Below are 26,318 nucleotides of genomic sequence, written 5' to 3'. Positions count from 1 at the left end.
GTAGAACTAATCTGTTTAATTCTTCATTTAGTTGCACTTATGCATGTCTGCTATAGCTCATATTAAACAGTGCCATAAATTATAGTAATTTATGTATATGGGAGGTTGTTCCATCATGTAGCGGTTAGCACATCTGCTTTACACGCAGAAGGTCCTGGGTTCACACCCCAGTGGAGCCACAGTCCATGGTCTACGTCCATGCCACCCTGAACAAGCCCAATGTCTGATCTCAGAAGCTAAGCAGGGTTGAGCCTGGTTAGTACTTGGATGGGAGACCACCTAGGAAGACCAGGTGCTGTAGGCATAAGTAATAATAAAACAATAAATAATAAAAAAATTTATATATGTCTATTTCCTATACTTTACTTTGAATCTCTTCAAGGCCACGTCTTATTCATTTCTTAAGTGCTTTGTACCTAGCATATTGCCTGGTACACAGTGGGTATTCAGTGCACTAAAATGCACTTAAAATTTTTATATATATGTTATTTTCAATTATAGTTGACATAGAATATTATATTAGTTTAAAATGAACTTTGAGAAGGGACTGAGCGAGGATCCTAGGGCCCTCTTGGTACCTTTTTTTCAGGACCCAGAGACTGGCGCTGGCATGGTATCTCTAGACAGCTCAGAACTAAAGCCTGGAATAGGGAGCTATATCCAGAGTGGACAGAAATCCAGCGCCCTGACTGCTGGAGAGGTAGGAACTTGGCAATTTCTGGGGAGGATATGATGGGAATGGGGAGGGAGAGGAGCAAGAACTGGGTTGAATGTAGCTTGAGAAGAAAGTTAGGAGAAAGATAAATGAGGAGGGGAAGCCAAAGGAGTCCCAGCTAATGCAGCTGCCCTTCTCAGGTGGCCAGGTGTCCCTGAAGGTCAGTAATGATGGGCCTACGCTGGTCGGGGCAAATGCCTCCTTTTCCATTTCCCTGCACTTCCCTGAAAGCCAAAAGGTGATGTCAGATGGGCAGGTCATCTGGAACAACAACACCATCATCAATGGTGAGTACTTCTCTACTCCAGGCCCTCCTCATTCCTGGGGCTCAGATTCCCTGGTATCTATCCCCAGTGAGCTCAGGGAATGCCCTCTCTCCCCTCTAATTTTTATTTTTTAACAAATTACATATGTAATGCATATTCATTGTAGAAAAATTAGAAAACATAAATAAAAAGGAAAAGAATTATAGCCTCCAAAATGGGGGACAGAGGACTCAGTAGACATAGAAGTTAGACCGACTTGGATTTAAACTTGTTACCAAAAAAATAAATAAATGAAATGAAATGAAATGAAATGAAATAAATAAATAAACTTGTTACAAATTTGGAACCCTGAGCAAGGTACTTAATTGTTGTGTGCTTCCATTCCCCTATTCATAGAATGAGGATGATACCTACCTTGGAAGATCATTGTAAGGATTAAAATGTGATAATATATAAAGAATTTAGCATAATGCCTGCCCTAGCCTATAGTAAAGTCTCAGTAATTGCAAGCTGGTGGTTTTCTTTCTTTTTATCTCATTAGCTAGAGCAAATAACTCTAAACATTTTGATATATGGCCTTCCAACCTCTTTCGTATGTAAGTATATACATATGAATCTTTAATTGTAGTTTCCATTCTTCCCACTGCCACCCCAAATGGATTATACCAAAGGGAATATACTTTGTAGCTAGGAAGTATTCCCAGAGCCCCTCTCTGGGAGCCGTGTTAGGGGTTTTGGTGTACAGAAAGGAATGCCAGGGTTTGAGGGTGACTCCGTATCTACCTTTCAGGGAGCCAGGTATGGGAAGGACAGCCAGTATACCCCCAGGAACCTGACGATGCCTGCATCTTTCCTGATGGAGAGGCCTGCCCATCTGGCCCTTGGTTTCAGAGGAGAAGATTTGTTTATGTCTGGAAGACCTGGGGTGAGGGACTCTCTGCTCTGGCCTGTAATCCACACTTGAATTTACCTCTTTCTTCTTGATCTCCTTTCCTTTTGGTCCCACCCTTTAAGCTCTGTGAATTTCCCTAATTATTTTCCCTGTGGCTCCTTCCTCTTCCGTAGCACCTGGCCCCCTCCAACTCTCTCTATTATAGTTTTTTTCTGGGAGCCCTTCCCCAATTATAGTCCCATCCCATGGAACCACTCGTTAGGACTCCTTTCCTGCCCCTGTTCCAACCTTCCAAATACCCTCTAAAATAACCATCCTTAATATATCTACTGACCTTCCTTCTCTGGTGCCCTATCTAATCCTGCCCTTCAGTCGACTTTCTTTGACTGGTAACACCCACCCTCCCCATTTTTCTTTCCAAAAACCTCAGGCCAATACTGGCAAGTTCTGGGGGGTCCAGTGTCTGGGCTGAGCATTGAGACAGGCACAGCAGAGCTGGGCATACATACCATGGAAGTAACTGTCTACCACCGTCGGGGATCCCAGAGCTACGTGCCCCTCGCTCACTCCCGCTCAGCCTTCACCATTACTGGTAAGGATTTAGGAAGGGGCAAGGCCAATCCTTGCAGAGCCAGGAGAAGAAGGTGAGGAGGCTTGGCTAGACTAGAAGGGGAAATGGGAAGTGGTGCATAACCTTAAAGAGGCAGAGCCAGGAATACCTGGGCAGAGGAATGTGGGGCTTGGAGCCAGTGAAGGGATGGTCAGTCAGCTTGGAATTGGAGGGTGTGGCTATGAGAGGAGAAGCTGCAGCCCAGGTGTGATTTTCCCCTTTTTTGGTTCCAATCCCAGACCAGGTGCCATTCTCTGTGAGCGTGTCCCAGCTACAGGCCTTGGATGGAGGGAACAAGCGCTTCTTGAGAAATCAACCTTTGATCTTTGCCCTCCAGCTCCATGACCCCAGTGGCTACTTGTCTGGGGCAGACCTCTCCTACACCTGGGACTTTGGAGACAGTACTGGAACCCTGATCTCTCGGGCACTTGTGGTCACTCACACTTACCTAGAGTCTGGCCCAATCACTGCCCGAGCGGTGCTTCAGGCTGCCATTCCTCTCACCTCCTGTGGCTCGTCCCCAGTTCCAGGCACCACAGATGGGTATGTGCCAACTGCAGAGGCCCCTGGCACCACAGCTGGGCTAGTACCTACAGCAGAAGTTGTAGGTACTACACCTGGTCAGGTGCCAACTGCAGAGCCCTCTGGAACCACAGCTGTACAGGTGCCAACAACAGAGGTTATAGGTACTGTATCTGTACAAGTGCCAACTGAAGAGGGAATAGGTACTACACCTGAGCAAGTACCAACCTCAGAGATCATAGGTACCACACTTGCAGAGATGCCAACTGCAGAGGCCATAGGTACACCTGAAGTGTCAACTGCAGAGCCCTCTGAAACCACAGTTGCACAGGTAACAACTACAGAGTTGGTGGAGACCACAGCAGGAGAGGTACCCACACCTGAGCCTGAGAGTCCAGATGTCAGCTTGTCCATGCCTACGGAAGGTATTACAGGTAAGAAGGCCAATGTGAATGCAGTTTATTGAGATGGGGCATTTGTTACTAGAGAGCTGAAAGATTTACTCAGGACTCAGATGTTACCCGATCCTTTGCTTAGCGATGGAGTCCTCTCAGGGCCCTCAATGGTTTTAAAGCCCTCAAGTCTCTCTTAATGACATGGAATAGATATGGAGTTTAGGAAGTCAGGGTCTTCTCCTAGGCCCAGAATAGAGCTTGTTGCTTCTCTATCCCTGAGCAGGGCTATTCCCTGAGGGGCAGGCCAGGGAACAGACTGTGATCATATATGTATTTATATCTCATTTCCTGTTCATATGTAAATGCATAGAAATCTTTCCCAGATTCCGATTCCATTTCTCATCCCTGGAATCTCAATCCAAAGCAGATCAACCTGAAATTGTGATAAGAACATTGAAAAAGGAGGAATGAGATAGTGATGTTTAGATGAGTTAACATATGTCAAGTGTCTAGCCCAGGACCTGGCACAGTGTGGAGTGGGATAAACATTTGGGATTTTTTAAAACTCCAGCTCTACCCCTGTGTGACTCTGGGACAGTCATATATCCTTCAGGGACTCAGTTTCCTTATCTATAAAATGAGATTTCCCAGGTCTTGTCTGAATCCAAGCCTGGATCCAGTAGCTCTGGCTCTACCTGGGAAAATGCCTGGTTGGCCTCTGTTTTCAGGTGAGTCATTTGTCTCTTGATTTTCTCTCTTCAACCCTCTCCTGCCAGGCTCCCAGAGCCCCCTGCTGGACAGTACAGCCACCTTAAACCTGGTGAAGCGACAAGTCCCCTCGGATTGTGTTTTGTATCGATATGGCTCCTTTTCCCTCACCCTGGACATTGTCCGTGAGTCTTGCCTGCAATGGGGGCTGGTGGAGGGAGGCGTATGCTGCTTAGAGCTGCCAGTGGAAGCATACTATGGAATGAGTTACTCACCTGGAAAAGAATACCCAAAGCCCATGGTTTTCATTTGAAGGCATGGGGATGGGATTGGGGAAGCAGCCTAGGGTTTTTCTGTCTATGGGCCTTTGAGGAGTTCTGGTAGAAGAATCCCAGACTTAAAATCTTGCAACTTTGCAGAGGGTATTGAGAATGCTGAGATCCTACAGGCTGTGCCATCTAGTGAAGGAGATGCATTTGAGCTGACTGTGTCTTGCCAAGGCGGGTAAGTGTCCCACTGGTGGCCCTGAGAACTCCTGGGTTGACTGTTGCCCTGCTCTCTGGTGTCTAGTGTTCCTACACAGAACTCCTGACATAACATGACCCCTCTCCCAGGCTGCCCGAGGAAGCCTGTATGGATATATCATCACCAGGGTGTCAGCCCCCTGCCCAGCGGCTCTGTCAGCCTGTGCTACCCAGCCCAGCCTGCCAGCTGGTTCTGCACCAGGAACTGACGGGCGGCTCAGGGACCTACTGCCTCAATGTGTCTTTGGCTGATGCCAACAGCCTAGCAATGGTCAGCACCCAGCTTGTCATGCCTGGTAGGTATTTGGACAAGAGCTGGGATGAAGGGGAGTGGACAGAGACTATCTGTTAAGGAGCAGACACTGAAGCAGTGTCTGGAATTCCACTCACAGGTCAAGAAGCGGGCCTTGGGCAGGCTCCCCTTCTCATGGGCATCTTGCTGGCATTGATGGCTATGGTGCTTGCATCTCTGATATATAGGTGAGGACCTCACCATCAAGCTGACACCCCCTATTTCTTATTACCATCACTTACTCTTCCTCAAGGGGAGAAGGAATCACCACTCCCTTTGAGGAAGTACAGTGTCCAGGAAAGAGCCCAGACTTGGAAGTTAAACAGGCCTGGACTGCAGTCTCACTGGTGGGACCTTGGGGGAGTAGCTTAATCTTTCTGAGCCTCTGAAAAGCACAAAAACTAATACCTGCTCTGTGGGGCTATTGTCAGCATTAGAGACGATGTGGATAAAGCACCTTGTTTTGAAAGAGGAGTGCAAAAATGATGATATTGATGGCTGTTGTTATTAGCTATATCAAGAGTGGCAGAGGTTGGGTGAAGTGAGTTCTCCACCTGCAAGAAGGGGAGATCCCCAGGCCTGGAGTGCCAAGGTCCTCAAAGTAGAGAAGCTCATTGGGAGAGAGGAATGGGCAGAGGTTACCATAGGAACAAGAGAGGATGAACCTTATCTGTGAGGAGGAGGGGAAGGAGCTAGGATCAAGGCCAAGTAAACCTGGGATATAAGTATGTCCTCTTCTTTGGAGAAGTAAATAAGCTGCCCTTGTCTATTGCTAACCAGTTTCCCTGCTTCTTCTCCCAATATCAGGCGCAGACTTATGAAGCAGGGCTCCTCAAACCCCCTTTCCCAGCTGCCACACAGTAGCACCCACTGGCTGCGTCTGCCCCGGGTCTTCCATTCTTACTCCATCGGAGAGAACAGCCCCCTTCTCAGTGGGCAGCAGGTCTGAGTACTCTCATGTGATGCTATGATTTACCCAGGTGGACAGCAATGCCTACCTTTTTTTCCATTCTCCCCTTGGAGACTACCACTACCTGAAATAAATACTCAGAACCAGGTGCTGTATTTTTTCTTGCTTCTTGAGAGAATCTATGTCATTTAAGGAGTGAAGGTATAGAGGAAGAAGGTATACCACTTACTTAACAGATATCCCAGTAGGGGAAAAAAAGTCTTTTTATTCAGATGAGGCACTTTCAATGTATGTGTTTGTGGTGTAGGGGAGTGTGTGTGTGTCTTTGTGTGTGTGTGTATGTGTGTGTGTGTGTGTGTGTGTGTGTGTGCTCGCGCGCATGGGGAATAGTGGAGGTGGTGCAGGATAATAAATACTGTGAGGGTGAAGGAACACTCCCTTGAGCTGGCAGGAGGTGCGGCAGCAGTATACAGAGTACAGTCCAGGGAGTACAGTCCAGGGAAGTGGGTTCAAGACTGGCTTTGAGGTTGAGATGTCTCTCTCAGCACAAGAAGCCAAAGAAATTGGAGGAGCGTGGAGGTGGGCCAATGAGCATGGGCATCTGGTTCCTGTGGGTGATCTTGATCTGGAAGAGAAGGGGCCATGTTCAGAGGCAGGACCTGCTACTGTAGGGATGGAGCAGCAGAGATCTGGGAGAAGATCTGTGAGTTTCAGGGTGGGTTGCTGGGGTCCTAGAAAGGCCATGGAAGGAAGGCCAAGGGCTGAGAAATCAGGATATGAGATAAATGGTGCACAGGGGAACTTCAGGCATTGAGAGGAAGTAAAGAAGCTATAGAATGGAGATTAAGGATCCATGGAGCCTGAGGGTTCAGTTTTCAGCAGGCACAAGCAATACTCACTGTACAGGGTGTCTGCATCCAGGGTTCTCCGTCAATTTGCATGGGAAGAGTTTTTGTGGTGCTGTGGGAGGCCAAAGCAGATTGCTGGAGATTTCTTTACCGACAAATGCCAAAACTCTGTTTCCAAAGTTGGCTTTGACAGCCTTTGGTACTGAGGAAGATCTCCTAGTACAGCCGCTATTCCCATGACCCTGGTGCTCCTGGCCCCACTCCTTCCCGTAGAGCCCCTAACCAGAGTTTTCCTTACTGGAAGGTGATCTCAGAGCACTTGGCCAGCCGACGTCCAGCACTCTTGAGCTTGGTATAGATCTGGCCCATCTCAATTGCACCCTCCAGCCCTACTACTTCTAGCCGCTTGTCGCTTAGGTCTGGGGATGGAAAGTAGCAAGATAGGTTTTGCAGAAGCAGGGTGCCTCCAAAGAGAATTACACCTTCCCCTTTTTCCTGCCCTCGGCTCCCAGGGCAGCTCGTCTCACCCGGTACACTGGTTTTCAAGATGTCAGGGTCGGTGATGACTTTAGCTGTAGCGCCTAAGGCCTGGTTGATCCCATGGATGTCCCCGTGGGGTCTCTTGGTATCACCCCAGAGGTTGGAGCCTCCATGTGTGCTAGGGATGTTCAGCACTGCAATGCCTTCCAAAGACAGGTTGCTCAGATTCAGTGGTTTCCCACAGATCTGAAGGAAGAAGAAAACAGATCCTTACCTCATGGCATAATCAAGGATGTGACTTTTCCCTCCACCAGATGACAAACTGGGAAGATCAGAATTTGGAGTTTTGCAAGGGATGAAAGGAAATAGGGATTGGTATATCTTGAGAACTTAGGAAATCAGAATTGGAGAGCTGGGAGGTCAAAGCAGAGGTTCAAGAATATGGGAAGTTCTTGAGGGCACCTGTGAAAGGAGAAACTAAGATATAAAAAGCTGAAAAAGATGTAGGGTGAGGTCTTATCCTACCCACCTCGACTGTCAAAGACTCCTCCAGCTTTTTGCACGTTGAGAAGATGGATTCAGATGTGGCGAATTCGAAATACCATAGCTTGTTCTTCATTCTGTGTCAGCCCCAACACAAGGCCCAGTGGCAGGGTTGGGGGGAGTGGGGATAAGTTACACAGTGCTGGTAGGGGTAGGCTAAGTAACAGAAAAGAGCATTAACCTCCTGACTCCAGACCCATGTGGAACAGGGTAACTTTGGGTTGATGGGTTTCCTCGAGGTGTCACTCTTCAAGTGCTCTCGTCATACTTGGCCACACAACCTGGTTCTTGCCACTGTGTGTGCCCACCCCACCCCCACTTTCTCTCACCTGCTGTTGAACTTCTCGGGATATTTCTCTCGCATGATGTGGAATCGGTGAGCAATAGAGGCATCCTGGGAAGTTCAGGCATGTAAGATCAGAGGCCTGCCTTTTCTCAGCACAGAACTTTATTTCTTTAACTCCCCCATTTGGAAGCAGTATGTCCCATATTCTTTTCTTGCAACTCACACCACTGTACCCCATCCCCGATTTTCCTGTGTCACAGCTCTCTTAACCTCTACCTTCTCAGTCTGCTCTCCTCCAGCCTCTGCCTGCTTAACCCTGCTTCCTCCCTACCCCCGTGCCCCACTCCACTGACCACACCAATGGAGAAGTAGTTATTGATGATTTGAAAGGGGACTGGGTCGCTCTTTTCTTCAGTTTGTTGGGGTATCACCTCCACAGACCATCGATCCATATGTACCACTTTACTTGTCTCTAAATCCTTGAGAATCTTCCCCAAATTCTGTCCCTCATACCCTAGGGATGGGAGAGAAGACAGGTTAACTCAGTTCGACAAATTCCCAGGGATCCTCTGCCCCAATTCTTCAGACACCCCCAGCCTTTGCCAGTGAAAAGGCAGGGTGCTCAGTCATGGCTCCCATGGAACCTGCTGCCCTTTTCTCCACACTGTCATGAAGGATGATTGTTCCCAATGTATGTATGTATCTAACAACAATGCCAAAGTTCATCTGGAAGATTAGAGAAAATGGCTAGGAAAATTTTTTAAAAATGAGTGATGAATGGGGATAATCTGTATCTATCTATCTATCTATCTATCTATCTATCTATCTATCTATCTATCTATCTATCTCTCCCCACCCCTGACACTTTCTCTTCTCATTCTACCAGATCACACACAGTATAGAGCAATAGTGTCTAAATGGTGTGATACTGACACAGTGAATAGAATAAAAAGTTCAATAGTATTCAAAGAATAGAGTGCCCAGAAACAGACTCAAATATATATGAGAATTTAGTATATGGTGACATTTCAAATAAGTGGGTAAGATAGATTATTCAATAAATCGTGCTGGGTGTGGAAGTCACTTCTTATACCAAAATAAATTCAAGATGGAGGGGAATGGGAGGAGGACGAAGAGGGTAAAGGGGGTCAAATATATGGTGATAGAAGGAGACTTGACTTTGGGTGATAAACAATGCAATATACAGATGATATATTATCAAATTGTATTCTACACTTGAAACTTACATAATCTTATAAACCAATGTAACTAACCCCAACAAATGTAATAAATTAAAAAAAAATCAAGATAGATCGAAGAATTTAAATGTTAAAAAAGAAGCAGAATTTTTATTAGAAGAAAAGATGAATAAATGTTTTAATAATCTTTGAGTGGCCTTTCTAAAGCATAATATAAAACTAGGAACCAAAAAAGGGAAAAACTGATCAACACAATTATATTAAAATTTAAAACTTTCGTATGGTTAAATAAACACATATCTAAAAAAATACAAAATACAAACTGGGAAAAAATATCTGCTGCACATATAATAGATTAACTTCCCCAATATTCAAAAAAAGCTCACCGATCACTATTTCTATAAAGTCAATAGAAAAATAGGCAAATAACAGAAACAAACCAATCACAGAAGAAATACAAATGCCAATATGCATATTAAAGATGCTCAGTACTATTAATAATTAAAAGAATTGGAAATTAAAACAATTAGTAACTTTTTCTTGTCTATCAGATTGACAAAATATGAAGAGATTGAGAAAACCAAGTGTTAAAGGGATTATGAATAAACTGGCACTCTCACTTGCTGTTAGTTGGAGCATAAACCGGTATTTTATTTTTGGAAGGCAATTTAGCAATTTTTATTGAAATGTTACCAAATTTTATCAAGACATATCCTTTGACACAGCAATTCCACTTTCAGGAATTTCGCCTACAGAAATTAACACACATGTGCACAGAGATGGATGTGCAAGAAAGTTTGCTGAAGTACTTTCTAAAACAGCAAAAAAATTGGAAACAATCTAAATGCTCATCAGTAGGGGAAGGTTATATAAATTGTGGCAAATCCATGCCATGAAATAATGTACAGCGATTGAATACAGAACGAACTCTGTACGTACTAACATGGAAAAATCTCCAACATACATTATTCAATTAAAAAAAGAAAAACCAGAACAATTTGAGCAGTATGATCCCATTTATGTTTGTTTAAAAGTTGTCCGTGTGGATATGGTTCCATAGTGTAGTGGTTAGCACATCTGCTTTATATGCAGAAGGTCCTGGCTTCACACCCCAGTGGAGCCACGGTCCATGGTCTATGGCCATGCCACCCTGAACAAGCCCCATGTCTGATCTGGGAAGCTAAACAGGGTCGGGCCTGGTTAGTACTTGGATAGGAGACCACCTAGGAAGACCAGGTGCTGTAGGTATAAATAATAATAATAAATAATTTTTTAAAAAAGTTGTGTGCGTGCACATAAAAACAGAAAAATTAGTGTAAATAGGAAACAGTGGTTGTCTCTAGGATGTATGTGGAATTTGGTGAGGGGCAGGGGAGAGGAAACTTGAATGTGAAGACTTACACATTTTACTTTAAAATTTTTTGGTGAAAATGTACTAATGTACTATTTGTGTATTTTAAAAACTAATCAAATGTAAAATGTTCATACTCTTTGAGCCAGAAATTCCACTTCTAGAAATTTCTCCTAGAGAAATTCTCACATCTGGGTGCAGAAATAAATATGCAAGGGGGTTCACTACAGCATGATTTGTAAAAAAAAACCGAATGCTACCCAAATGCTTATAGGGAAGTGGGTAAATAAATTATGACATATTCACACGAAGGGATGCTATTCAGAAATAAGAAGAGTGAGGCAAACCTGACTATATTGAAATATGATTATAACCAAGATGAGCTATTTAGTTTTAAAAAAGAAGAAAAAAATCTATAAAATGACCTCATTGTTTAAATACATATTACTGTGTGTCTAGAAAGAAAACTATGAAGAAATAGACTCCGAAACCTTAGGGATTAGATTACAAGGAACTTTCCCTTCCTTGTCATGTATATTTGAAATGTCTGAATTTTTTTTTACCACAAGCATGTATTATTTTGTAATCAGGAAAAAAATTTACAAAAACGATCTATACTTCCTCACATTCCACTGATAGTCCAGCTCACTATAATTTACTTTTCACTATACCACCCTGCTGAAACTCTTTGAGCAAAGACTGCCAATTATTCCTGCCAAAACCGACAGCATATCTTTAGTTCTCATTTTAATTCATGAAACTCCTTAGTTGGCTTCTAAAATACTACTCTCTAAGTTACAGAGGACCCTCTCTGTTCCTTCTTAGTCTCTGTGGTAGGCAGAATAATAGCTCCTCAAAGATGTCCACATCCTAATCTCCAGAATCTGTGAATATGTTGCCTTATATGGCAAAAGAGATTTTGCAGATGTGATTAAATCAAAGATTTTTAAATGAGGAGATTACCCTAGATTATCTGGGTGGGCCCAATACAATCACAGGAGTTTTTATAAGTGAAAGGGGAAGGCAAGAGAAAAATCATGGAAGATGTGACAATGGAAGCAGGGTTAGAGTGATAATATTGCTGGTTGGAAGGGGTCCCAGAGCCAAGGCATGCAGGCAGCCTCTAGAAAATGGCAATGGCAATGAAAGGTATTCTCCCCTAGAGCCTCTAGAAAAAAAACGCAGCCCTGCCAACATCTTGACTTTAGTGCTGAGGGACCTGTTTTGGACTTCTGACCTCCAGAACTGTAAGACCATAAATTTGTGTTGTTTTAAGCCACTGTTTGTGGTGACTTGTTATAGCAGAAATAGCACACTAATAGACTCCTTTAATAATTCATCTTCCTCTGCTCAACCCTTAAATAGGGTGTTTACCAGGATCTTGCTATCCTTGTCCACTTTCTCTTCTTACTTATCTACTCTCAGGATGTCAATTACTTTCTAGAAGCAGATGGTTCTTGAACATGTCTCTATAGTCCTGACTTCTCTCCTAAATTCCTAACATTGACTTCTAACTACCTACCACACTTCTCCATCTGGGTACTCCACTGAGACATCAACTCAATATGTCCAAAACCAATTGTGTCTTTCTTCCTTAAAATGGTCCTCCTCTTGTATTCTCTATCTTAATAAATGGTACCTCCATCTGCTCAGTCTACTAACCCAGAAAATATCCTAGACTTGTCTTCACCTTGTCCTCCTCCACAACCCATTAGTTACCAAGTATGTGGCTTCCACATCATAAACTCCACTGCTGTACCCTTTGCTTTTGTGTTCATTATCTCTTGACTAGATTATTGCAGTACAGGTACTTTCTTATTCTGTCTCCTTCCTCCATATAGCATATTCCTATCCTCCATAGAGCATATTCCTTCCATCTCCCCTTCTTCACAACTCTTCAATATCAATGCAAATTTTCATTAGCGCTGTATTTATGTCATTATTTTCATGATTCAGGTTGCATTTGCAGAAATTGCTATGAGACTCTCATTTGCAGAACACAGTAAAGATTCAAAATACATGATTTCAAAGTGTCTAATACTATAAGTGAAAACAAAGTCGGATGTTGAGTTTTTAAAAAATGGCCAAAAAAAAAATTGGTCATATGTTTACATACAAGATTTAAATTATAATATGTACTTGGAGACATGTCTACTTCCTGGAATAACATTTTATATATGGAGAGAGTAATTTTACTATATATACTGTATAATATTATATATGTAACTAAAAGAAAAAAAGGGAATATATTTTAGTTACATCTTCCATGAGTTTAAGAGTTTCCCATGGTTCAGGGATTGCACGTTCAAAGACTTCAGTGGTTAGAAAGGTAAAGTGAATGAGTGAAAAATAGCAAGGAACCTAAGGAATTGTGGTGTATTGAGGAATACATGACTCGCTTCTCAGAAATAACCAAAGTCAAAAAATTAAAACACTGCGAGGCAAACAATGCAAATAATTTCTGTGGGCTTTCGCCTTTCAATCTCTGGCAGGATAAAGTTTAAAACTCCTCAGCACAGCATGCACGGCCCTCCACAATCTGCTCGGCTCAGTCCTCTCTCATTTCATTCCCCACCTTGCACCCTATGTCCCAGTCACAATGAATGACTCACACTTTCCTGAATGCACTGTCATGTTGTTTGGTGGCTCCTCCTCTGGCTTTATACAATTTCTTCTACCTAAAATGTTTTTCGCTCTCCTTAGTAGACCCCTATTCTATAATCTCCTGTGAGATATAAGAGGTGGACTCTGAATCCAACAGCCTCAACTCCAAGACACTTCAAACTCCAACCTGCCAGACAGTGACGTTTATAACACCATCCCTTCAATGTCTTCTCTTTTAAGGGAGCAGGAGACTAGAAATGCAAGTGCAGTTAGGAGACTGTTGCAATAGACTTGGGAAGAAATTATGAAGAATGAATGAATGACCCCTGATTAACCAGGAACCAAGTTCCCTGCTAGCTCCATCATTCAGCATCTGCCTTAGCACTTACACAACCTTCCTTATTCCCCATACTCCTTGATGCTCTGAGCCCTAAGAGTTGGTTGAGAGAAATAGAGGATATTTTTAGGATTATAGAGAAAAGGACCATCACCCTTGACCCTTTTAGGTTCAGGCTGTGGTCCTTGTTTCTTCTAAAGCTTTCTTCCTTTGGGACAATCCACTTTGGTATCCACCCTTCTGTGCCTTTTCTTCCCTCATCCTCTTTGTGTACCAGATACCTAGATGCCTTCTAGGTGTGCCTTTCCCTTCCTATCCAGCTCTCCCCATCCCCCAGGAAAACAATTTCTAATCACTTACCTCCTCCCCATCTTAGGCAACGAGCTAGATCATTTCCAGTGCCCAGGGGCAACACAGCAACAGGAGGCACAACAGGCAAGTTGGCTTTGTCTGGGAGGGACAGGTGAGAAGATGGACAGAGGGAGTTAGCTCTGGAAGGCCACTGCCCCAGTGCCCTGCCCAGAGCCTCACCCTGCACTGACCAATGGTCTCTAGGATCCAGCCTACTGTGCCATCTCCACCACACACCAAAATCCGGTAATCAGGAACTTCTCTGAAGAATCTAAGCCTGAGACAAAAGGTGAGAGAGAAGATGAGAAAGGATAAAAGGACCAAGGCTACCCAACTCCTGGACAGGCAGATTACTTCTCATCTGCACATTCTTATGGCACCCTTACCCTTTGTCAAAAGACTTTTTTCTAATAAGGTCAGAGGAAAATTGCAATGGGGAAAGTTATAACCACTGCTCAATGGTTAGGGAGAAAGTGGTACCTCCATCTTTTGAGAACAGAATAATGAGCCAGGGCACTCCGAGGTGGGGATACCCAGTGACCCTAGTAAAAGCAGCATTCTGAATTCTAGTTTCTTGGGGTCCCCTAACCCCGCTCTCCCAACATACACAGAGAGGCAAACACACACACACACACACACACACACACACACACACACACTGTGATACAGCCCCCAACCTACACTCACCCTGGCTCAGGACCATCCTTTAGGAGGTTGAACACCTGTCGAGGGTTTAGTAGATACTGGAATTTCCAAAGCACCCTGTGTGACGGAAATAGAAAGGCTCGTGGCAGGGAAGGGAGAGACTGTACCCACCCTCCTGATGTCCTCCTCAAAGTATGTCTCCTCCATATACACAAATTCCCAAACTCTGTCAGTCCTCCCCCTTGATCTTAGTAGACAAAGTATATCTCTTCTCACCTCTCCCCCTGCTTCCCACCACTCTTAGGGTTGACAAAGACCAGAAGTGGGTGAGTGTGAGCAACAGGGTCAATCTACATGGGGAAAGAAAACAAGGATGAGGAACATAAGCTTTTGTTAGAGTTAAGATGGGCCCTGGAGACAGGGGCAGAAGGCTGTAATGACCCCATTTCTCCCTCCCTGAGCAGGTTTCCCACTTCATTCTCTCCAAGAGGGCTCCAGCAAAGGAAAACCAGCTCCCACCATGACTCCCAAGCCTCTTAGCCCTGTACCCGCAGAGCCTCAAAGGTGTTCAAATTTAAATCATCCATGGTCTTCTGGCTTGTTTTGCTACTTTTATGCTCCTGTCCAGAGGCCTAAGAAGGGAGAGAAGCAGAAGAAAGGAAAACTGGATTGTGTGTGAATCCCTAAACAGAATAAAGTCTGACTTGAATTCTAAAAGTATAGGCTCTCTGCTCTAAAAGGCATTGTACGTATGTGTGTTTTTAAATTGGGGCAGCACTCCTGCCTCCTCCCAGCTGCTGCCCACAGGTCTCACCAGGACGCTGGGATAGATGGAAGATGGAGGCAGGATGTGATCCCGGAGCAGCCCACAGTCACACTCATGGCCCAAGGCTTGCAGGCAGTCATCGTGGATCTGAAAGACAAGGTGGGCATGGAGAGACCATGGAGGTCCTCCCCTCCCGTCACCTCTCAATGTTGGGGTCTGGTACTAAAAAGAGAGCCATTGGGAGCAGGGGCGACTGTGAGTGTAAGGTATATGCGCCAGGCGAGAAGAGAGGGCAACTTAAGGGGGTGCCCCAAGGCATAGGCTGGAGAAATTGCTCCCGAACTCACCTCTAGGTGGCACCACACACAATGCAGCCCGACTAGACCGTGATAGATCCGGATCTTTTTCTGACAGCGGTCGCATCGCCCAGACACACAGCCTCCTCGCACCCACACATGTGATTGGACCTTGGGGAGAAAGGCAATCCCTTGTCTGAGAGGGTCTGAACAAAGACTGGAGAAGGGCTGAGGGCTGCAATGGGCCAAGGGTCAGGGCCAGGATGTGGGTGGTGATGGGGTGGACTTAAGGTCACTCACACCAATGTCCTTCCGAGACTTGGCATAGGTGCTGACTTCGCAAGGCAGGGCCTTCATGGCACACTGGTCGTGAACGGTGTACTTACAGACTGGGCGAGAGGGAAGGTCAAAGCCTTAGCTGTAGCCCCTCCCTCTATTTCCTCCTTATCTGAGGGTGAGGTGGATTACTCACTGAAACAAGACTATAACCCTTTGCTGTGAGGGTGTGGTAGAGAATTAAAGTTTGGGGTGGGGGCTCACCTCTAAGACCTATGCCTTTTTTTTTCACTCTTCCCCCTAAAAGAGTAGTTGCTACCGCATACCTACCCTTACTTCATCCATTTGCCAATAACCAGTTGGATAATAAAAAAGGAAGCCCAGATGATAACAACAACAACAACAACAACAACAACTACTACTACTACTACTACTACAACTACAACAGCTAATTTTTATTGTAGACTTAATAGTAGGTACATGCACTGGGTGAAGCACTTTTCTTGCATCAACTTATTTAACGCTCACAATGACCTCATTTTCAGTTGAGTAAACTGAGGTTTAACTAGGTCACTTAACTAGTCAGTGACAGAGCCCAGGATTCAAACCCAGGTCTCCCTAAGTTCAGAGAGCCATGCTCCCACAGAGAGCTGGGCTGCCCCTCTGCTCCCACACTCCCAGGTCCCATCACTCACGGTTACAGCACAGCCCCTGCTTGCCAAGACCAATGCTCGACTCGCACATGTTGCAGTAGACTGGTCGGGGGAACCTCTTGGGTCTCCACATGTGCTGCCCATTGTCCTTCAGGGTCTGGGAAGGCACAACAGATGCTAGGGAGTGTCTAAGTCCTTAGAGGGCCAGCCTGTGGCAAGCACAACCCAAAGCAACTGTCTTTCCCATCTTCACAAGTCTCTCCTACTCACCATCTCCAGACCCAGCAGCACTAGCAGCGGCACAGTAGTGGCTCCAGCCCGGAGCCACTCAGCTAGGGAGACAGAGCCACTGCCATCATAGTCAATCTCTTTCATCATCTCTTGAAGAATCTGAGCAGAGAATTGCGGGGGTGGTGGTGGGGGACTTTTGACGTGAATGGCCCCTCAGATCTGACACCTCTCCATGGCCCCAGCCCAGCCATCTTAGCCAAGGGAACCAGGCTGTCAGTCAGAGATGGGGTAAAGTAGATGCAGAACTCACCAAGGAGAAGGTACAAGAAAGGACAGGAGTAGATGCAGAACTCACCAAGGAGAAGGTACAAGAAGGGACAGGAAGAACTGCCTTACCGGCCTCAGCTCAGACACATCCCAATCCAGGTATTCAGCCACTCGCATCATCTGTATGATGATTTTGTCCACTTCCTGGGGGCCAAGAGGGTAAGAGCCACAGCCATATCCCACCTCACTACCACCATCTGAGGCATTCTCTAGAAAGCAGCGTTCCTGGGCTCCACCCCCAGACCCACTTCTCATTCTCAGGTGCCTCTGCCAAGTAAATGAGTGTCTAAATGTGTTCATATGTTTGCAAGGGGGCCCCCAATTCATGTCTTCAGCCTCCTCTTTTAGGGGTCAAGAGCTTGGGACCTACTCCCAAATTTAGTCCTATAGGACTCAACTTCTCCCTCTAGCTTCCTCTACTGCTTAAGATCCTAGAAGAGTTGGGACAAGAAGGCACAGACAAATGGACACATACTCCCTTGCCCAGCGTACAGGTCCCCAACTCACTGAGCTGTCCAGGATCCCATTTCTGTCCATGTCGTACAGCTTGAAGGTGACTGTGGGGTGTTTTAGGGGGGCCAGGGTCAGTTTGTGAGGGACACCCAAAGAATTTATAACATAATACAGGGGAAACAAAGAGATAGGGAGAAACCTTTTAGATGAAGAGGCCAGAATTTGGGGCTGGGACTGAGAAAGGAGACAAAAAAGGAGGGGAAACAGGCCTGGATTCCACCCTTGGGGAACCTGATAGGGGAGACAGTACACACCTTTCACATCCCAGGAACACCTCAGGCCACCCACATGAAAATATATAAGACATGGGAACTGGAGTGACTATGGGGGATGGCATTAGGTATAAGGAGTCTGTGGGGACAGAGGAAATGGGTCTATTCTCTGGCCGCACCTTTGTCTGGCCCTGTTAACCTTTAGGAATCCTGAAAAAATGAGGGAAGGAAGGCCGGGGAACACCCTCTCTCTTTTCACCTTTCCTCCCCTCTCCTAGTACAGAATGGCAACTCACATTCTAGCTTGTCTTCTGGCCGACCACCCTCCAGAAGAGAAAAGTAGCAGGAGACATCACTGAGACATACCACATCTGGTGACAAAAAGTACAGTAGAGCTGAAGTTGGGGTGCCCTCCATTCTGGTTCTTCTCTTTTCCTTGTTTGTTCCAATTCTTTCCTCCCTCCAGCTCCTAGACCAGCCTGGCCAACCTCTACCTCTCGCCTCTAGCCTTGTCCCCAAAATGTGACTCAATTCAACTCCTACCCCCAAAACTACACTAATTTGCCTTTTCTTCTGGAAGCCCAGCCTGGTCCCACCTACATGATCATACCTTCTTTCACAGTCTTTTCTAAAGAGTAACCAGTCTGGAAGGATTGAAACAGTGCCAGGCTTAGGCGACTGGGAACATCATCCACTTCCAGATAGATTTTCAGGAATTGCTGGAATCCCTCATACCCAATGGCCTATGATGAGAGTAAGCATTACCATGGAGAAGTCTGCAGGATGGAAGCTGGGGATTGAAGAATTAGGAGTAGTGGGGACAGAGACAGTAAGTGCAGCACTAGGAAGCATCCAAGGCAGGAGTCTGGTGTCTTAGACTGAGTCCTGAATTAATAGACTCTCTTGCTTTGTCCTAAAGCAATAGCTGCAGTAATGATGGACATTGGGGTGTCTTGAGGGAGGAGAGCAAGGAGTGGGCCCAGAATAATCCCTGGAAGTTGGGGTTCCCAAAGGAGTGGCGAATACAAACATGGGAGGAGTTGGTCAAGGAGAGGATTTCCCAGCTGCCACTCACATCTCCTTGGAGATATTCAGCCATTTCACCATCCTCAAAGAGCTTTAGAACATCACTGACCTTCTTGGTGGAATCTAAGGTGTGAAGAGAGTGAAAGAAGAGCATTAATCTGGTTCAGCTCTCTCTGCCCTCTGCCAGAGTCCCACCCAGACATCCAACGGAAAGATTCAAATGAGATGAAAAAAAGAAGAAATTCTGACATACATGGAGAAAAACACTTCAGATCCTCCAAAGTGGTACCCCTCTTTACTTTCTTCTCTGAGACTTAAAGCAGGCAGTCAAGGTTCAGAGAAGGTGGATGGCGAGCTGAGACCCCAGGCATCTCCCCATCTCCCTCTCCTTTCTCAGTCATAGGCATGTCTTAGGAGCTGACTGGTTCAAGGCCATTGGGTAAACTGGGGGAGGATGGGGCAGGGATGAGAAGGAAGATGAGGGATTCTCTGGGGTAAGGTATCTAGAACTGAAGGACTGAGAGGAAGACTCACATTCCATGTATTTTTGCAGCTGGGCAAAATCACTGGGGCTTATTAGGCCCCTCTCCTTGGCCATCTTTCTTTTTTTCTTAAGGAAGGCCACAAAGGCAGCTTGGTAGTAGTACTTTTGGTGCCTGGACCTCGGCCTCCAACGGTAGGTCTGGAGGAAGATGACAACAGCATGTGGCGGAAAAAGCCAGCAGTCCCTTTGGTTCTGTCTACTCAGTTAATTCTCCACTCCCACTATTATTTCTGTTCTTTGTCTCTGAATCTTTTTCTTAGTCTCTTCCTTTCCCTGTGTTCCTCTCCATATGTCTCTCTCTCTCTCTCTCTCTGACAGTATCTGTCCTGTCTCTGTTTCTCTGACTCATCACGTTCTCTCCTTCATTTCTGGATCCTTGGCCAGCTCTCTGATTTCTCTCCCAATCTGTCTTAATTCATCTGACTACCCTCACCTTCCTCCCCTCCCCCCACCCCCGGGGCTTCCCCAGTGTGTTTGTCTCTGTGAGTGTGTCTCTTGCCTGCTTCTGCCTTTCCTCCCGCCACCTCCAATCTCTGCGCTCTTTCCCATCACGGATCCCGCAGTCCCGGCCCTCCGGGTGGTTCTCACTGCGTTGCCGGCACGCCTCCATAGCCACGACCCCATCTTGCTCCGCCTCCAGCCTCGGTCCCCAGCCCCGCTTCGCCACCCACTCCCCGAGCCACCCACGCCCCGCAACGACCTCTAGCGCTTCTGACGCGCGACGCAGAATCAGCCCTGGCCGGGTCCCCAGCCCCAGCCCTGCCTCGCCTGCGTCCCCGCGGAGCTCAACTGGGGAAGGGCGGGGACTCAGGCGCGCGAGATTGGGCGCAGGTAGGGGAAGGAGATTAAGCATCTATCTGCCTGGGTTCCCAGTTCTAGGAGGGTTAAGCTAAGTGCGGGAATCTTGAATTCTGGGGTCTTCCTTCTACCCTGCTAGATTAGGAAGCCTCAACTTTCAGCTATGGGACCCTGAGACGGAGGAGGAGCCATCACGTGGATCGTGCTGACCGCTAGTCCAGGGACAGAGTAGCAGAGGACAACTTGTCTTGAGGATTCAACAACAGCAATAACAATAATATCTTACATTAGTATAGTATGGTACCGTTTTGGAGTCAAACAGAACTAGGGTTAGTCATATCTGGGTTCCATTGTTAGCTCGGATACCACTGTGTGACTTAAGCAAATTACATCTGTAAAATGGGGAGAACCATAGCTATCTTTCATAGTTGTGGTATTAAGTCAAATAATGTGTGAAAAGTACCCACTATAATGCATGGCATTATAGAAGGCCTACGAGAAATGGTAGTTATTATTGTAATAACGATTAAAATCAAATCCTATGAAATTGAAAATTATTGGTATAGCCATTCTAGAGATGAAGAAACTGGAGCTCAGAAAGGTTGGGACTTTCCAAGACAGGTGATAAATGGAGGAACCAAAGCTCTAACCCAAGAACTGAGTGGCAGGGCCCCGGCCTGTCTCTCTGTCCTTCTCTTGTTCACACTCTGCATTTTAGTCTCACTGCCTTCCTTTCTATTCCTCAAGCACAAGTTCTTCTCTGCTCAGGGCCATGAGACTTACTATTTTGTCTGCCTGGAACACCCTTCCCCACTCTTAGCAGAACTGAATTCTTGCCTAAGCTGAATTGTCAGCTCTTCTAAGAGACCTTCCTTGATCATTCCGTCCTAAAGTAGCTTTCCTCCTTGGCACAGCATCCTCCTTTGTTTCCTTCACAGAACTTATCACACGTGGAAATTATCTTGCTAATTTATTTTCTTCTTTGTTTACTGTTTGTCTTCTCTTACCAAAATGTAAGTTCTACAAGGGCAGGAACTTGTCAGTCTTGTTCACCACGGTATCCCCAATACCTAACACAGTGCCTAGCATGTTGTAGGTGCTCCATATTGGTTGTACAAAAATAGTCCTGTAAAGTTAGGGAGTCATATTTTGGGACTATTAACCTAAATATGGTTAAATGGGATGCCAGACAGTCAGGGGAATATGAGACAATTTGGAGCACATGTAGCAGGTGCTAAATAAATATTTGTTAAATGAATGATGCTGAAAAGCACTCGTGGCATTCCATCCACGGCTCTGACCTTCTGCTTCCTCTCTGCCCACTTACTTAGGGCTTGTTGGGTGAGGCTCAAGGAGGCAGTTAGGACATAGAAGAATTTCCTTTCTGATGGTGCAAGAATCTTCTCTATAGCCTCTGCTCTTGGGATACCTCTGCTGCCCATCTCCAGTATATCATCCCTCTTCTGGGGGCTCTCTAGGAACACTTAAAAAGGGGTTCTGGAACAACTGATACTCTGAAGAAAGGACACCACCCATTTGTCCCTTTTCCGTGACTATAATCCAACCTCTACTGCCAACAGAGCTCGTGAAGAATACATAATAGTCTTACGGCTAATGTGGCCTGTATGGCTTAATTAGCTGATCTGATTACCCCTGGGGATTCTTAGATGGCTCCAAGTTTCTAGGGAATGAAATCTGACAGAGAAAGTGACAGGGAAAGATCAAACAAGGGATGACAGGACATGATAATTCTCTCGTGTCTCTTTTCAAAATGACCCTTTCTACTCCCAAGGTCTTAAACATAGTATACAGTAAAGGTCAAGAGAATGGACTTTTGAATAAGATAGGCATGGATTAGAATCCTAGCTCTTAGATGAGTTATTTCATCTCCCTGAAACTGTTTCCTCATCAGAAAAATGGGTACCTAGATAAACCAGTCACAATGTGGTATTAAATAAGATAATACATGAAACATGCTTAGCAACTGCATGGTACAGAAGAACTGTATAAATGTTAGCAGCTATTATTATTATTATTGTTGTCATTGTTGTTGTTATTAATTATCCAAGGTTGGTACCTAGAAAAACACATCTGGAGATTAGGAAAAATGATGTCTTTGATCCAGGAAAACAAATTCTAGGAATTCCCAGCACCAGTGAAGCCCAGGTGTACACCTCCCACCTTGTGTCATATCTCAGGCATAGACATGCAGTATCAGGATCCTACACTTTGCTTGTGGGAGGGTGAGGCAGGGGCTAGAAACTAGACTGTCAGGGTTTCGGACACCCTGGGCTGGGACCTTGGACATTAAGGCTCCTGGGATGTTTTCTTTTCGATTGTCCTCTTGACTTCTCTCCTTGAAAGTTTAGCTGCCCCTGTTGCTGAAAAGCAGCAAATTACAAGATCCTGGGATCTTAAAGACCTGGAGCAAGTCCAGTTTTTTCCTACCTCTCCATCTTAACCCTGAAGGTATAACCTGGGCTAGTCCAGGCGACTGACTACCAGGGCTGGGAGGGTGGGGTCTGCTGCCTGCCAGCCAGCTATTTGTGACTCACCCTTCCCTTCCCTTCTCTGGTTTCTCTGCCCGCCCCTTCCAACTTGGGGTGAGAAAATTAGAAGTTGACTTGGAGGCAGAGAGTCTCAAAACATCCTCAGAGCTGGGAGGCACGAACTCTCATATTTTACAGAGGAGGAAACTGAGGCCCAGAGAGTACGACTCTCTCAGAGTCACACTCAGACTTCACACATCCTGTCCATAGTCCATTCCATTAAATCTTAGTGTCTCTGGTTTTCTAGATCTTATTTTAAACATTAAATAGTAAAATTGCTGGTAACCGAGATAAGTATAATTTCCAAAGTCGTGCTAACATTTAAGGTTTCCTTTTTCATTTCAACATTCATTGCTCACATTCCAAATCCCATAAATTTACCATTACTCAAGAATCAACTATGTCCCCAAAACATTTAGGCTGACCCAGCAAGGAACCCCAAGAAGCAGGCCTCCTCCTTGAGGGCCCAGATCTTTTCACCCGGACCTCTGAATCCCTTAACCACACCAGGGCCTGCATTCTCCTCTTCCTTCCCAGGACTGAGGGAGTATCTAATTCTTCACTGCCCCCCCCACCCCCCCGCTTCTAGATAGTGGCCCCTGAGAGGGAAACATTTATCTTGAAGCCTCAAAATTCGTTACGCCTCCACAAACCTCACAGATGGAAGTGTTGCCTGATTAAGGGGGTGGTGTTTCTTTGCATGGGGGTGGGGGCATCATTGCGTGGTATAGGAGGAAGTTCGCATATTGGCACAGCGGGGGAATGTGGGCTCATTCGTTAAGAGGCTGAGGAGATGCCCAATAATATTTGCATTTCTTCCTCAGTAGAGCTCATGTCTCCCATTTAAAGGTGAAAAGCAGGATTCAGACCCAGGCAGTTTCAGAAACTTCCCAGTGGCAGGTGTGGAAAGCATAGGGATGGGAAGTTGTGGCCAGGAGGCCAAACAAGAATCCTCCACCCGTGCAATGCTGTGGAGGTTCCAAAACGGACTTTCCTCGGACACGGGTCCCTGGGAGCCGAGCTTCACCATCCCTCAGAGAAAGCAGGAGGGATGGAGAGGTAAGGTTTGGCTGGAACGCTGCCTACCAGGTTCTGGCCCAGCACCCCCGCTGCCCCTACGTACTGGCGCAAACCCTGATAGCTACCCGCTCCAGCTGTCACGCTTCCTCCTTCTCGGCCCAGCAGCCCTATCCCAGCCCTTGCGGTGTCCCCTCCCGCAGCCCCCGCCTCCGCCCCTCCTGCTCGGGTGGGTAGGGCGAGCGGCGGCGTGGGGCTCGCGGGGTCTCTACCTTGCCTGCCGAGGGCGCGCGGTCGGAGCTGAAGCGCGGCGCAGTAGCTGGAGCCCGAGCTAGGCTGGAGGGGACGGGCCAGGCAGACGCTACAGCCGCGGGGCCGCCCCACTCCTGACGACATAGCTGCCCCCACCCCCACCCCGGCCGGCCCGCTTTCGCCCGCGCCAGGTGCCCCCAACTCTGGGAACTGCCTGTCTGGAGAGGCCCTTGTTTCCAGTTCCCCAAACCTCATTCCTCCCTCTCCCGAGTATCTCCAGGGCTCAGGTCTCTGCCACTTTCTGCACATCCTGCGCTTCTCATCTTCTTTACGTCCCGGGACCAGCTCTGTTTCTATTTTCTCTTCATTCCAATCATACAGCCTCTCCCTTCATTCCAAATCTAGGAGGCCAAGATAGGAGGCGGAGCCGCTGATGGGACAGCTTGGCGGCTGCCCACCCAGCTAACGTTTCACCCTCTCCTAATTGCTGCCATCCTGTGGGGAATTCCCTTTCCAACTCCTTTCCATCCACCATTAACTAAATTCATACTCAGGAGATTCCACAGCAACAAGCCAAGAGTTCCAGACTTCGCATCCTGAGACCCAAATATCTCACCCCCTCCACAGACACACGCAAGGGCTCCACACTGCTTGATACTACTTGAGAGAATCTGCCCACCTTTACCTCTAGGGTCCTCACCTCCCTAAAAACCAGACCCCAGATGTCTGACTTGTTTTCCCAAGTCTAAGGACATCTCTTTCTCTCAAGACATATCCTTTCCTAATTCCTGGGTGGGGGCAGGGGGGAGGTTTAGGTACAATGAGTACTTTGGTCTGTGTCCACCCTTTCTTTAAGCCCTAACGCTCCCAACTTTACCTGCTGGCCTTGGTGGGTGGTATAGAAGGCCCTGACCAAAAGTAGGAGTGTAAGGAGATCCTTTCAGCTTCTTCTGTCTGGAATCTCTTCTGGAGTCAAGGCTCTGGGGGTGGCGAAGCTGGTAGAGCAAGGGAGAGAGACAGAGGCCTAGGGACCTACTGGTAGGAACTGGGGACCCAGGCATCCTGCTCCCTGGCCCCGCCCCAACCCCATCTAACCCCCTCCTGCCTTTCATTGAAGTAGAGCACAGTAACAAAGGCTTGAGTTCCTGGAATCTTCCCTCTTACACCTGGTAGTAAAAGAAAGGGGGAGGGGAGACCTCTGATTGTGTATGTTCTGTATACATTGTGTATGTGTGTACACACACACATACATACATATTTTTGGTGGGGATTGAAGTGAAGGAATGAATACATGAGGACCTCTAGTGGAAACAGAGGGATCTAAGCAGTTCTTGTTTCAAGACAGGCCTGTTGGAAGAGATATCTCCATTTTTATCAAAAACATAGCTGCTGAGTAATAGGATTTGGAAGTATTGTTGCATCTGAAGATCTGAGGCAGAAGTTGGAGAGGGTCTGTCTTTCTGCTCCTGTGTCCCCTCCAATCTTCAAAAGACATGGGCCCTGCTACTCCACATCCTTCATCTCCCTTTCCTATATGACCTCCTTAGTCATAAGGAATCTTAAGTACTTTCGAAGGCCTATTTTGCTCCAGATCTGGTACTTAGGTCTGCAGGACAGCAAATGATATAGCCTAGCTTTAGTGCTGCACCAAAGAGTGGCTTGGTGTATATGCGTAAAGTGTTTCCCCCACTCTAAGCCATCCCAAACAAACACATGACTTAAGTTAAAAACAAGTCCCCTAGCCCCTCTTCCAATCAGTTTTCTGCCCCTGAACTGCTTATCTAGAAATACTGGAATGATACTAATCCTTAAGGCACTCAGCTTTCCTTGCAGGTAACACAATGATACCACCCTATGTGTGACCTGTGTTTCTCACATCATCATCCTTAGCTATGTCCTGACATGAAGTTAAAGAGTCCCTTTTAAGACATTTTGTGAGACTTCAAAGTGGAACATGGGGTGATCTCTCTAATATGAAATAATGTGGAATCAGTGATACTTTAGGCTTCTTTGTGTCTTCTTTAGCATCTGTGCTCCATAATACCCCAAGTCAACAGTTACTGGTGGGGATGGGAGAAAGAAAGGCCAAGAAACATCTCAGGAGGAGGCCTCTAATGCCTACAGCTCCAGGTGCTCATTTCTTTAATCGACCACATCATAAAAATCAGAAAGAAAGAAACCACAATGAACAAAGGGAAAGGAAAAAACAACAGCCTTGTTCTCCCCAGCCTCTTCTTTCCTCTCTTCCTCCTCAGGGTGGAGGGCCACATCCGGGCCCCAGGCTGGGTCCCAGGCAGATCTGCTAGGCAGACAATTGAGTTTCACTTCCTGTCAACCCAGAGCTGAGACAGGATGTATGGGGGCATACTGGGGGGCCCAG

The 26,318-nt window shown here is 46.3% G+C and overlaps 3 protein-coding genes and 2 pseudogenes across 8 annotated transcripts in view; 4 read left to right on the top strand and 1 right to left on the bottom strand.

The window, feature by feature from the left end:
• PMEL (premelanosome protein) overlaps positions 1-5,980 on the top strand; it is an 8,370-nt gene extending 2,390 nt beyond the window's left edge. For both annotated transcript variants that reach the window (XM_025044683.1, XM_015587001.2), the window contains exons 3-12: positions 590-700; positions 856-1,002; positions 1,772-1,906; positions 2,304-2,465; positions 2,723-3,439; positions 4,177-4,293; positions 4,528-4,612; positions 4,723-4,928; positions 5,025-5,112; positions 5,732-5,980. In XM_025044683.1, coding sequence (XP_024900451.1) covers positions 590-700; positions 856-1,002; positions 1,772-1,906; positions 2,304-2,465; positions 2,723-3,439; positions 4,177-4,293; positions 4,528-4,612; positions 4,723-4,928; positions 5,025-5,112; positions 5,732-5,873 — 1,910 coding nt within the window. In that variant the 3' untranslated portion in view covers positions 5,874-5,980. The remainder of the gene's footprint in view (positions 1-589; positions 701-855; positions 1,003-1,771; positions 1,907-2,303; positions 2,466-2,722; positions 3,440-4,176; positions 4,294-4,527; positions 4,613-4,722; positions 4,929-5,024; positions 5,113-5,731) is intronic.
• Positions 189-304, top strand: LOC112477450 (annotated as a pseudogene).
• An 83-nt stretch (positions 5,981-6,063) lies between the features above and the next one.
• DGKA (diacylglycerol kinase alpha) lies at positions 6,064-24,993 on the bottom strand. 5 transcript variants are annotated; one of them, XM_015587037.2, is made up of 24 exons: positions 24,816-24,993; positions 19,313-19,460; positions 18,828-18,901; positions 18,363-18,495; positions 18,049-18,123; positions 17,535-17,584; positions 17,097-17,171; positions 16,740-16,859; positions 16,512-16,626; positions 15,841-15,929; positions 15,592-15,711; positions 15,293-15,391; positions 15,027-15,110; positions 14,755-14,828; positions 14,521-14,595; positions 14,025-14,110; positions 13,843-13,932; positions 8,345-8,505; positions 8,035-8,099; positions 7,692-7,782; positions 7,210-7,408; positions 6,981-7,101; positions 6,734-6,794; positions 6,064-6,459 (listed from the first exon to the last, which is right to left on the bottom strand). In XM_015587037.2, exons 2-24 carry the CDS (start codon positions 19,374-19,376, stop codon positions 6,376-6,378), a joined length of 2,205 nt encoding a protein of 734 aa, XP_015442523.1. In that variant the 5' UTR covers positions 19,377-19,460; positions 24,816-24,993; the 3' UTR covers positions 6,064-6,375. The 5 variants fall into 5 exon arrangements, with proteins under 5 accessions (XP_015442523.1, XP_006908931.1, XP_006908930.1 ...); XM_006908869.3 differs by lacking the exon at positions 24,816-24,993 and adding an exon at positions 24,189-24,333; XM_006908868.3 differs by lacking the exon at positions 24,816-24,993 and adding an exon at positions 23,959-24,022.
• On the top strand, positions 10,323-10,438 carry LOC112477442 (annotated as a pseudogene).
• PYM1 (PYM homolog 1, exon junction complex associated factor) overlaps positions 23,554-26,318 on the top strand; it is a 19,388-nt gene continuing 16,623 nt past the window's right edge. Inside the window, exon 1 of the mRNA XM_006908870.3 lies at positions 23,554-23,728. Coding sequence (XP_006908932.1) covers positions 23,587-23,728 — 142 coding nt within the window. The 5' untranslated portion in view covers positions 23,554-23,586. The remainder of the gene's footprint in view (positions 23,729-26,318) is intronic.

This window comes from Pteropus alecto, unplaced genomic scaffold (assembly GCF_000325575.1).
Source record: "Pteropus alecto unplaced genomic scaffold, ASM32557v1 scaffold433, whole genome shotgun sequence".
NCBI lineage: Eukaryota > Metazoa > Chordata > Mammalia > Chiroptera > Pteropodidae > Pteropus > Pteropus alecto.
The sequence above is the reverse complement of the archived record's forward strand: the minus strand, read 5'-3'. Positions and strand labels throughout refer to the sequence as shown.